The sequence below is a fragment of the Acomys minous genome, assembly GCF_964271855.1.
Source record: "Acomys minous genome assembly, chromosome: 1".
Lineage (NCBI taxonomy): Eukaryota > Metazoa > Chordata > Mammalia > Rodentia > Muridae > Acomys > Acomys minous.
This window is the reverse complement of record NC_140483.1, coordinates 21784265-21795949: the sequence shown is the minus strand read 5'-3', so window position 1 is coordinate 21795949 and position 11685 is coordinate 21784265. Positions and strand designations below refer to the sequence as shown.

Sequence of the window (11685 nt, the reverse complement as noted above, 5' to 3'; positions counted from 1 at the left end):
TGTTCATCCTGACAAGTCTGAAACATGGAAGGAACTTCTAGCCACACTCTTAACTCTGAGATGGAGAATGAAGAAAGGGCAGTTACCTACTGTCCTGCCCCCTCACATACCACCAAAAAGAACATGACCAAGAAATGCTTATTTAAAGTATCATGAATAATCTAAGTGTAGCGTTGGGTGTTAAGCAACAATTCATCCTTCCCTAGTTCCTGTCTCTTTGCTGCACAGCTTCCCACCTCACCCCATGTATCACTCTTTCTCTTCCTCCTTCAGAGCAGTCTAAGGTATTATATTAGTCCCTTCAACAATGGCTGTTTGTTTGGGAGGTATTTGTAAGTAAATGTGTGGTCTGCCTCTGTCTCTTTCTCTCAGTCTATCTCTCTTTTTGTCTCTCTCTCTTTGCCTCTCTGTCTGTCTCTGTCTCTGTCTCTGTCTCTGTCTCTCTGTCTCTCTGTCTCTCTGTCTCTCTGTCTCTCTCTGTCTCTCTCTGTCTCTCTCTGTCTCTCTCTCTCTCTCTGTCTCTGTCTGTCTGTCTGTCTGTCTGTCTGTCTCTCTCTCTCTCTCTCTCTCTCTCTCTCTCCTATATTGTCTCTGTGTGTGTGTGTGTGTGTGTGTGTGTTTCTGTGTTGTGTGACTGGTCAGAAGTCAACATACAAAGTCTTCCTTCATTGCTCTCCACCTTATTTTTTAAGATGGCTTCTCTAATTGAACCTGTAGGTCACTGATTCAGCTAGGTCTGGCCAATAGGCTTTAAGGATCTGCCTGTCTCTTCCCCAACCTTAGCCCTCCCATGTCGCTAGAGTTACAGATGTGTGCTAGAGATCGGAATTCAGGTCAACCTGCTTACAAAACAATTACTTTACAGGTTAGGTCATTCCTCCAGCCTCTTATTTCTTTTGTATTTAGGAAGCAATATAATGGTCCCGCTCCCTGGAAAAAATAAAATGTAAAGAAAAAATATGGAGAGAGAAGTTTTTCCTCTTTTATAGGCACTGAAGGCAAATATGGTACCTTTACTTGTACTCTATTGGCCTGAACTTAGTGACATAATGGCACTTCACCAACAGAAAGCAGGATAACGTAGTCTAACCTGGTGATCATCTGCCCTTTTAACCACCCACAGTCCTGTCCCTGTGACGACGGTGAGAACAAACACTGGGAAATAGCTCGCAGGTTCGTTTTCACTCCTTTCCACTGGACAATACCCCTAGACCACACTTCCTCCTGTCCTCCTTCCTTCAACTGCTTCCTCAGGGGGTTGAATCTCATCTCAGATTCAACAGTTCTAACACTAACCTTGTCTTGTCTCTTTGACGTCTCCTCCTGCATATATGTTTTCTGCTATCAATTTTCCACTGGTGTGAAGCAGAAGCTAAAATCATGTGGTAAAAGAAGTGAATTTTATTAGGTGCCTATTTCTTCATTGTCCTTGCTTGCAATCACTATCTCTCAAACTCATCCCTTCCATTCCATTCCTATTATATGCCCCTTGGTTCATACCCTGATGGCCACATTAGCCTATTCAAGTTCTCTCTGGTTTCTTTACAACATCTGTTTTCTCTATTACTAAAACCTCTTATTCTTTCGATATATCATTACTACATTATTTTTAACTTAATCCATAAAAGTCTGTAGATTCCTCTCCCTATAGGATAAACTCAAATTTGACCGTTCCCCAAATCCAAAGATAATTTATGTCTCTACTAAATTTATATCTCTACTGTTTCTCTCTCTACATATAGATATATATATATATATATACATATTTTTTCTCTCTTTCTCTCCCTTTCACTCTCTCTTCCTCCCTCCCTTCTTCCTTTCCTCCTTCCTCTCTTCACCTCCCCCATCATGAAAATCTAGACTCAATTGACATCAAACCATGTGAACTTTAATTCAGAACCCGAAGACCTGAGATACCTTCCATTCTCTTATATTTAGAGAATTCTCCTTTTTCCAATAAGTTTTTTTAACAGCCACAGTTCAAAGTACTCTTTCTCTTCTTTGAGTTTTGACTGAAATTATCATCGATGAATATCATTCATTTGCCTGAATTTATTATTTCCCACCTCATTTTGCAAAAGAGAGTTATACACATGTGTTAAGACATGGATATATACATGAAAGTTATAGACATGTGTTATTTCCCTCATTTGGCATTACTAAAACGGCTAAAAGTTTTGGTTTTGTTTGGTTTGGTCTTTCGAGACAGGGTTTCTCTGTGTAGACTTGGGTGTCCTGGACTTGCTATATAGACCTGGCTAGCCTTGAACCTACAGAGATCCACCTGCCTCTGCCTCCTCAAGTGCTGAGATTACAGGCATGTGATACCACACCCAGTGTAAACAATGTGTTTTTAAAAGCAGATTGAAATCCACTAAGTAGAGCACTTAAAAGCATCCAGCGGAGCTTTGTTTGAGTTATCTCATAAATCAGCTTTAAATGGGGGTCCATATGGCCTCAGATTCACTGATCTGTCATAGGGAAGGGCCATGCAATGTTTAAAATGTACATACCAATTAGTCATGCCCAGCATCAGGAGTAATTCACATTAATTTCACTTTGACAGTGAGCAAAGCACCTCTGCTCAGCTCACATCATTTGCTGCTCGCTGGACAGATGGGGCCCGTGTTACGGCTACTATAGACTGAGAAAGGTCCTGTAACTTTTGAGTTGGCCTGGTTTGTGAGTAGATGCCTGGTCTGGAGCTGGTCTCATGTGTGTCTCAGCTACATGCCATGGTCTCACAACTACCTGTCGAGGAGCAGTTGTGTGCTGTGCCGTTAAAAGCAACAGAAAAGTCAGTTCCCACGTATTCACACTCTGCTTTTTCTCAGCGAGGTCAGGGTTCTTGCACCAAATTCAGCCACACAGAAAGCTGCATGCAGCATTTCCCCTGCAACTTTGTCACACACTCCTCACCAGCGCTGCTTGATTGCCCTTTGATAGTTCAGCATCATTTCCGGAATACTTTGCTGTGGAGAATGGGGGCCATGAGGAAGATGCGTCCAGTGTTTCCCCTGCAGTGTTGTCACTCACTGGTCACCTGCCCTGCTTGATTGCCCTTTCATAGTCCAGCATCGTTTCCTGAAAGGCTTTGCTGTGGAGAGTGGCACATAACTGTAACACTGACACCACATTCAACGGATTGTGGTTGCACAGCTCCAATACCAGGACACTCTCAGCCTTAGCAAATGGCCTCCACATTTCAGATGCTAGTGACGGAAGATGGCCAGAGTTACATGTCACGTATCTGATCCTTCTCATACCAAACTTACACCCAAATAGTAGAATGACATTACGTCAAAGGACTTGAACCCACACCAGCCTTGAGACAGGTGGGAGATCTGGGACAGGGCGTGGGTAGGAACTTTCAAAGATGCAGTGTGAAATGAAAATTGGAGCTCTCTGGGCAAAATCCGTTAAGCGTTTGGAAGCCACACAGCACCGGAAAGCCAAGTTTAAGGTCCTTTGAACTAAGCTTCTGTGCATGCTATAGCTGAGACACAAGCTAAGGTTTTCCAAGAGCCCACTGTAAACTTTCTCAGCCTAGTTAGAATCATTTATGGGTGACAATCGGTGTTGGAGATTTCTGCAAAGTGTGGCTCCCAGAGGCCACATTAACATATCTCTATGTTCTCTGTATGTTTTCTTCCTGTTGTCCTTTCCATTTGGCACTCAGTATGTCAGCTTTTGTAATCCAAGGGATTCTCGGGGCAGCAGTGGCATCCTATTCTCCCTGTGGTCCTAGCATAGCTTCTGACATGGAGTTGGTACTTGATAAACGCTAACTATTGGTAGGTAAATAAATATCCCTGACTTTCCCCCATCCCACCCTTCCTTGCTGTAGAGCCCTGAAACATGTTGACTTGGCTCGCGCATTCCAACTAAATCACCAGTACATTCTCCCTGAGGGCAGTCCTTCTGCTGACCTGAAAGGAAAGAGGTTCATCTCAGCATCCTGGAATCCTGCAGTAGCTACTGAGCTCAAGAGAGAGGTGGACACAACTGGGAGCACCACTGGGTTAATAAATCCTTCCATCTTAGTGACTTGCATTCTCTATAGACCCTCTGTAGAAACTTTAGGGTTAACCTGAACCCGTTTATGTGGAAAACATGGCTTGGCCTTTGGGGTTTACACAGAGCTAGTTCACACTCAAACAGCCCAGCCACCTGTTTGCTGTTAATACCCTTTCTGACAGGTCAGTCCCCGTGTCATATCCGTTATTGAATACTACATGTGTCATGAAGGCCAGTCTTAAAGATCATTAAAGATCTCAGTGGGGATCTGCTGCATAACACACGTTTATCTTGATGTATAAATTCTGAAGGCTAGAAGACTTTCAAGGAATAAGACCATTAACCTTCCTTAGGTCCAAGATATCAAGTGTGTCCCTTTCCTCATGCTTCTGCCCATTAGTGGATGAGTTTGGGGTAATTTTCTGGAGTATTATGAGCTGAAGACCTACTCAGTCACTACTTTTTTGTTTTTTGTTTCTGTTTGTTTGTTTGTTTGTTTGTTTGTTTGATTGATTTACTGTGGTCTTCAAAAAGACATTTTACATTTTTGCCTCTATCCTTGGAAGATAAAGTCAAAGTCTGGTGATGTTACCCCCTAAATTGATGAGTTCAGGGGATCATTTCTGTTCTCATCTATCTTCCCAGGCTACATAGAATATTTGATATTCAATGGATTTTTAATCATTTACTGAGTGAGGGAAGTATTGGAATTCATTCTGAGTTGTATAGACTTTCTTGAAGTTCATGTCTTCATTGAGTCACTAATGAACACATGCATTTATTCAGGGACTGTTTTGTTTCCGACAATATACCAGGAATTCAACTAATCTTTATTTGTCATTGCATATTAAACATACCTAGGATAAGCCAGGTGATGGTGGAACATGCCTTTATCCCAGCACCAGGCAGAGGCAGGCAGATCTGTGTGAGTTAGAGGTTAGCCTAGTCTATAAAGTGAGTACAGGACAGCCAGTCATACACACACACACACACACACACACACACACACACATACACAAACACCTTTCTTAAACATTCCCCAAAGTAAAACAAACAAACCCAAAACCTAGAATGGAAGAAGAAAGATCCCCACGACACAGGATGAGCAGTGTCTGAGGAAGTTCCTCAGTGAAAGCCAAGAAAGAGAAAGACCACAAAGCAGTTCAACAGTCTGATGGTGACTGTTTTCTAATTATATCCTCAGGGTCTGAAGCTGCAGGAAGAGATACAGACTCAATGGTGCTGAATGCAACTGTTGGAGAGTCGGTTACTTTCCATGTCAATATTCAACAATCACAGAAATTGAGGAGCATTGCCTGGGCTTCTGAATCAAGTATCGCTCTTGTAATACCAGGAGTCCAAGGTGGACCGCCTGAACTTATCGAGACCCACTTTGTTTATAAAGGACGAATAGAGGTCATGGGTCAGAACTATAACCTGGTCATTAGACACCTGAGGATGGAAGATGCAGGAACTTACACAGCAAACATAAATGAGGAGGATTCTACCATCACCAAACGCTACCACCTGCATGTCTACCGTAAGTTATGGGATGTAAGAAGGCTTGGATTTCACTTTTGTTTTGCAGATTTGTGATATGAAGCTCACCTATATTCCAGAAAACAGAGTTTCCTAACTCTCTTAATACTCTCTTAATAAGCACATGAGAACCTATAAAAGTCTAACTTGTGGCCTCAACAGGCTTTATCTGTATTCTGTTTGCATCAGATTTTGCCCTTTGCCCTTGGTTTTCCTTCCTTATAAAATCGGCAATCATACCAATCAATTTACAAGTGCTATTATGACAAGCCAGTAAGAAACAATATGCAAAGTGGTCTTAAAAAGGTTCCTGTTTCAAAACAATTACAGAATGCATAGGACATCTTGTTCCTACAGAAAAAAAGAAATTAGATTGCAGTTTTCACTTCTGTAGCTACACCAATACCCACCACCAACACACACACACACACACACACACACTCACACACTTATCCCTTACAATAGGTAAATGTGGTGTCTTTTTCTTGTGCTTCAGCTATGTTGGAATTATCAGGGGCTGCTGTGGTGGGATAGCATTGCCCTGGCTGGTATTGCCTGTGTTTTAATGCTGGCATCTAGGCATCTGGCATTGGGATGATTATCAATCTATGTGCTGATTTTTAGATTTGTCTTTGTTGAGTAGGTGTTCTGATGCTATGTTTCTGTTTCTTCTCTGGATTTTCAGAGAGAGTGATGGCTGTTTAGTGTCTGGTAGGAAGTTTTCTTTGAATCTGATAGTTGTGGCCACTGGGTGTTTCTGGTAAAATGTGTTTCTGGGCATTGGGAGGTGGCACATAGGACCTGGGATAGGCTAGGGGTCTGAAGGGGTCCATAGGAGAGAGGAGAGGAGTGTTCAGCCACCATATGTTTACTTCATCTCCTTGGAATCAGGAGACGAGGAAGCAAGGTCTCCCGAGAGGGTCTGCTGTAGACACTGGGGATGAGACTGCTGGTGGATCTAGAAGAACACAAGACAAGGGGAAGAGCTACAGATGCCTACCTGCCTTCCTGGCAGAAGTGCTCTGTGGGTTAGCAGGGCGGGCCTGCTGGAGATGCTAGGATACAGCAACAAGAAAGGAGAGGGAGGGTCAAAGTGGGAGGACTATGGGATCTACAAGAGATGGCGGCGGAGGTGGGGTTAAAAGGAAAGTTGCAAAAGTCAGTCCCCGCTCTCCACTCAGCTGTGGAGAATGACCTGTTCATTGCTTAGATCGGGGTAGAGGTTCGATGTTTGCTGCACATATTGTCCTTGGTTGGTGCCGTACTTTGAGCAGAACCCCTGGGTCCGGATCCGGGCCCCATATTTGATCATGGGGAGGCCCAGTGGCACTCAGAGGAAGGATAGCAGGCTACCAAGAAGATATTGATACCCTATCAATTGGTCCTATCTGACCATCACAAAATAAAGTTGGATATCAACACAACAGAAGGAACAGAAAGCTTATAAACTCATGAAGAATTCTCAAGTGAATGGGAAATTTCTTCATACAGAAATAAAGAAATTGAGGACTCGCTAGAATTCAATGAAAATCCCAGACTTATGGAATACAATAAGATTGGCTCTAAGAACCAACATTGTTTTCAGGTTGCATCTTACACCTCTCAGAGTGACTAAGGTCAATGACACAGGTGACAGCTCATGTTGGCGAGGACGTGAAATAAGGGGAACACTCTTCCGTGGCTGGTGGGAGTGGAACCTCGTACAACCACTGTGGAAGTCAAAACTGTGGTTCCCTAGACATTTGGCAGTCTATCTATTTAAGAGCCACGTGTACTACTCTTGAGCATATTGCCAGAGGATGCTTCATACACCATAGAGACACTTGCACAACCATGTCCTTTGCTGTTCTCTCCATAGTAGCCAGAAGCTGGAAACAACCTAGATGTCCCACCATATTAGAATCCATAAGAAAATGAGTTCCTTTTACACAATGCAGTATCACCCAACTCCCTAAAAATAATGGCATCATGAAATTGGCAGATAAATGAAATGAACGAGAAAAAAAATCATCCTGAGTGAGGTAACTCAGACCCATAAACATAAATATGGTGTGCATTTGCTTATATGTGGATATCAGTCACTAAAAAGTCATAGCCAAGCTCTAATCTAAAGACCTGGAGAGGTTAGGAATACAGAACAGGACTAGGGAGGACACATAGATCTGTAGGAGGAGGAAATAGAATAAGTGTTGTGGGTGGACTGGGAGCTGGAAAGACTGGAACGGGAACATGAGGATCAGGTGGGGAGGGAAGATCCGGTTGAGACAGAATGTTTGGAGAATAAGGTAGCATGGGGGGCATTTGATGAGCAGTTTAGAAACCTACTGCTGTGGAAAACTCTTTACATATATGAAGACGATCCTGATGAGGCTACAAATAATGAACAAGATGGAGTGCACCCTTCGAGACTAAAACCTGAATTGTTGCTGTCGTTCAGCCCAGCTTACCATGAGGGATTTGGTTTGAGTTCCCACAGTGTGAGCGCTTTGGCTGCTGCACAGAAGATCCTATTGCAGGGCCCACTTGGAACATTCAGGCCGCGCATGTGCATTTGGAGCCTGTCAATTTTATGACTACGTTCATTGCTGCCCTTCACTGTATTCTGAGATGCTAGAAGTCGGTTCATTTGATCACAGAGCTCATTCTTCTCCTTTGTCAATTCATCCAGGGATGCTGAGAAACCAACCAGCAGCATCATTTTCCTTAGTTTCCCACGCTGTCCAAAGTTACCAAATCCATTGCCACCCACAGCTGGTGAATCAGAATAATCAGATGTATTTGTCTCCTTTAGTTCATAAAATAGTTTACACCCTGCATGGGCTTTTAGTGCACTCTGAGCTCCCAGGAGAGGCTTCAGAAACTGGAGAGGCGGAAGGACTTGTAGGTGATGGCAAACTGGAGAGCCTGTTCCGGATACTTACAGGAGTCACCCTCATCCTTCTGTTGTTGTAGAACAACTCCTGATACCAAAGTCTGTATCGGTCAGGGTTCTCTAGACTCTAGAGTCTAGAATAACCAAACGTACAGAATGAATCTCTCTCTGAGGCAAGAGGATTTCTTCCAATGACTGACAGACTGCTGGCCCAGCTGAAAGAACAACGGCTGGCTATAAATGGAAAGTCCAAGAATTGAACAGTTTCTCAGCTCAGCAGAGAGGATGTCTCAGCTGGTCTTCAGCCGACTCTGGAATTCCAGAGAAGTAAGCTCTCACGCCAGTGAAGGGATGGACTAGAAAGCAGACGTAAAGCCAAAGCTTCCTTCTCCCATGTCCTTACATAGGCTTCAGGCAGAAGGTGGGCCCCAGATTAAAGGTGTGTCTTTCCAACTCAGGATCAGGAATAGGATTAGATCTTCCTACCTCAAATTAAGCAAATATCCCTCCCTGATGTGCCCTCTATTTTTTTTCCTCCTTTATTAATTTATTCTTGTTACATCTCAATGGTTATCCCATCCCTTGTATCCTCCCATTCTTCCCTCCCTCCCAATTTCCCCTTATTCCCCTTCCCTATGACTGTTCCTGAGGGGGATTACCTCCCCCTCTATAGGATCATAGGGTATCAAGTCTCTTCTTGGTAACCTGCTGTCCTTCCTCTGATTGCCACCAGGTCTCCCCATCCAGGGGACATGTGCCCTCTATTTTTTAATTTTAGTACATCACATGTGTAGTCAAGTTGACAAGCGAGAATGGCCATCACAGGGTAGAATTCTCCTTCTGCCATAGTAAGTATTCTATGGCTGTGAAGAGACACCATGACCAAGCCAACTCATATAAGAAGAAAGCATTTAACGTGGGGTTTGGTTACAGTTTCAGAAGTCTAGTTCGTTATCATCACAGCAGGGAGCATGGCAGCATGCATCGGCCTAGAGCAAAAGCTGAGAGCCACACCCTGAGCCGAAGGCCAAGAGGCAGAGAAATTCCGGGCCGAGTGTGAGCTTTTAGAAACCTCAAAGCCTTCTTCAGAGGAAGGACAGCAGGTTCCCAAGAAGAGACTTGATACCCTATGAGCATATACAGGGAGAGGTAATCCCCCTCAGGGACAGTCATAGGGGAGGGGAATAAGGGGAAAATGGGAGGGAGGGAAGAATGGGAGGATACAAGGGATGAGATAACCATTGAGATGTTACAAGAATAAATTAATAAAATAAAAATTAACAAAAAAAAAAGAAACCTCAAAGCCTACCCCCAGTGGCACAATTCTTCCAACATGGCCACACCTCCTAATCCTTCTGATTGGTTCAAACCATTCCACTCCATGGTGACTAAATATTCAAACCTATGAGCCGGTGGCAATCATTTTCATTCAAACCACCACAACTCTGATGCTCATAATTTACAGAGTAATGATTTCTTGGAGTTTTCAATGCTGTTACTAGGTCTCCCAGGATGTCCTCAAATTCACAATCTTTCTGCATCACATTCCCAAGTGCAAGGATGTAGGCATACACTCCCATGCCTAAATATGAGCAATTCCTTTACTGAGGATATATAGATATGGATATAGATACAGATACAGATATAGATATAACAGGCATTGGATCAGGATAAGGTTCTGTTATATCCACAACGTAATGACTACAGCATTTCCAAATATCTGCAGTTTAACAACTTCTGCCATGATAAGGTCCCCCTTGTCTGCTCCTCTCTGCCCCTCCTCACCTCCACATCCACTCCATTCTGACTCATGGTGGATTGTATGTGAAAGTAATCTGTTTTCAATAAAAGGAAAAAAATGAGAAATTAGGTGTGCATAAAAGTGTGTGTGCATATATGCATGTGCCAGCTGGTGAGAAAACAAAACAGACCATGAATTTGTAAAAGGAAGCTTTATAGAGGGTTTGGAGGGAAGAGGGAAATGATGTAATTATATTATAATCTCAGCAATGATAAAAGCTCTTGTTGAAAACTTAATGTGAGTGAGAGAAAAGTAAATAAGTATAGGAAAACCATTTTTTTTAAAAGCAACCTTCTGCTTTGGCTGATTTTAAGATCTATTCGGTTGAAAGGATGTATTATTCATACATCATTACAAAGCATGGCCACAGTATGTACAACTCGCCACGAGCACATGGGCTATACTAAAATATCAAAAATAATTTTAATGTGATATATTTGTTTTCGTGACCTCTTTTTTTAATGTGTTTAACATGTATCACACAAATTTCTGGGAGGTTAACAATCGCTTCCCACAAGCTTATATAGGCCGGTTTCAAGTCACTCTCGCCGCATATGCTTTCTCCTCATAGGTCGGCTTGGAAAACCAACAATTACACAGAATTTGAAAACACTTGTGGGCAACACTTGTAATGTCACACTGACGTGCTCTGTGGGGAACGAAGAGAAGAACGTGGCCTACAGTTGGAGTCCCTCTGGAGCGAAAGGCAACGTCCTTCAAATCTTCCATTCCCCTGAGAATCAAAAGATGACTTACACGTGTATGGCCCAGAACCCTGTCAGCAACAATTCTAACTCTGTCACTCTCCTGCAATCCTGTGCAGGTAACCAGCTCCTCCCATCTCTCTGGACAGTCTCAGAAGTCACCTGAGACTCTGAAGACTCCATGCCTTAGCTTTTGACTCCTCATCATGCGAGTGTGCCTCCTTCATGCCAAGACTAGCCGTGCGTGCGTCCTCACCCAGGCAGGCTCCTAGGGGAATGACCAAAGCTTCTGTGAAGCATTGAGCATTCTCGAGGATCTTGAGGAGTCTGATGGAGACTGCAAATTGAAGGGCTTTGGCCCTCTCTGAAGGGCATGCCGTCTTGACATTGGTCCAAATGTGGGCAAACCTGTACAGTGTCGTGGGCCTGTTTCCTGATAGCCAAGACTCATAACAATTTCTATTTCCAGACATGCGAGGCTCCCATGTTCACCCTGCTGTGTTGCCAAGTGGACTGGCTGTGCTCTCTCTGTTTATTCTCACTGCGGTGTTGGCTCTTCTGTTCCATTTGTACAAGAGAAGGCAAGGTAGGGTTGCCCTGGAAGGTAAAATGTGAGAATGTGTCTTCTTGCTTCCAAGAAGTGACCTGATTTATCTACCCTAGTGGAGTAGGGAGTATCACTTTGGGAACCACACTGGCAAGGCAAAGGAACAGGGTAAAAGTATTTACCAGTGGAGAACAAATACAAAAAA

General features: G+C 43.4%; 1 protein-coding gene across 1 annotated transcript; it reads left to right on the top strand.

Moving 5' to 3' along the window:
- Nucleotides 1–5224: 5224 nt before the first annotated feature.
- Nucleotides 5225–11145, top strand: LOC311597988 (SLAM family member 5-like). Its single transcript, XM_084782717.1, has 2 exons — nt 5225–5557; nt 10801–11145. Exons 1-2 carry the CDS (start codon nt 5254–5256, stop codon nt 11097–11099), a joined length of 603 nt encoding a protein of 200 aa, XP_084638843.1. The 5' UTR covers nt 5225–5253; the 3' UTR covers nt 11100–11145.
- The last annotated feature ends 540 nt before the right edge of the window (nt 11146–11685 follow it).

Excerpts from the sequence above, each read along its gene's own strand:
- LOC311597988 (XM_084782717.1), top strand. The coding sequence starts at position 5,254 with ATGGTGCTGAATGCAACTGTTGGAGAGTCGGTTACTTTCCATGTCAAT. Across the intron at positions 5,558-10,800 it reads CTACCACCTGCATGTCTACC|GTCGGCTTGGAAAACCAACA; the intron begins GTAAGTTATGGG and ends TTCTCCTCATAG.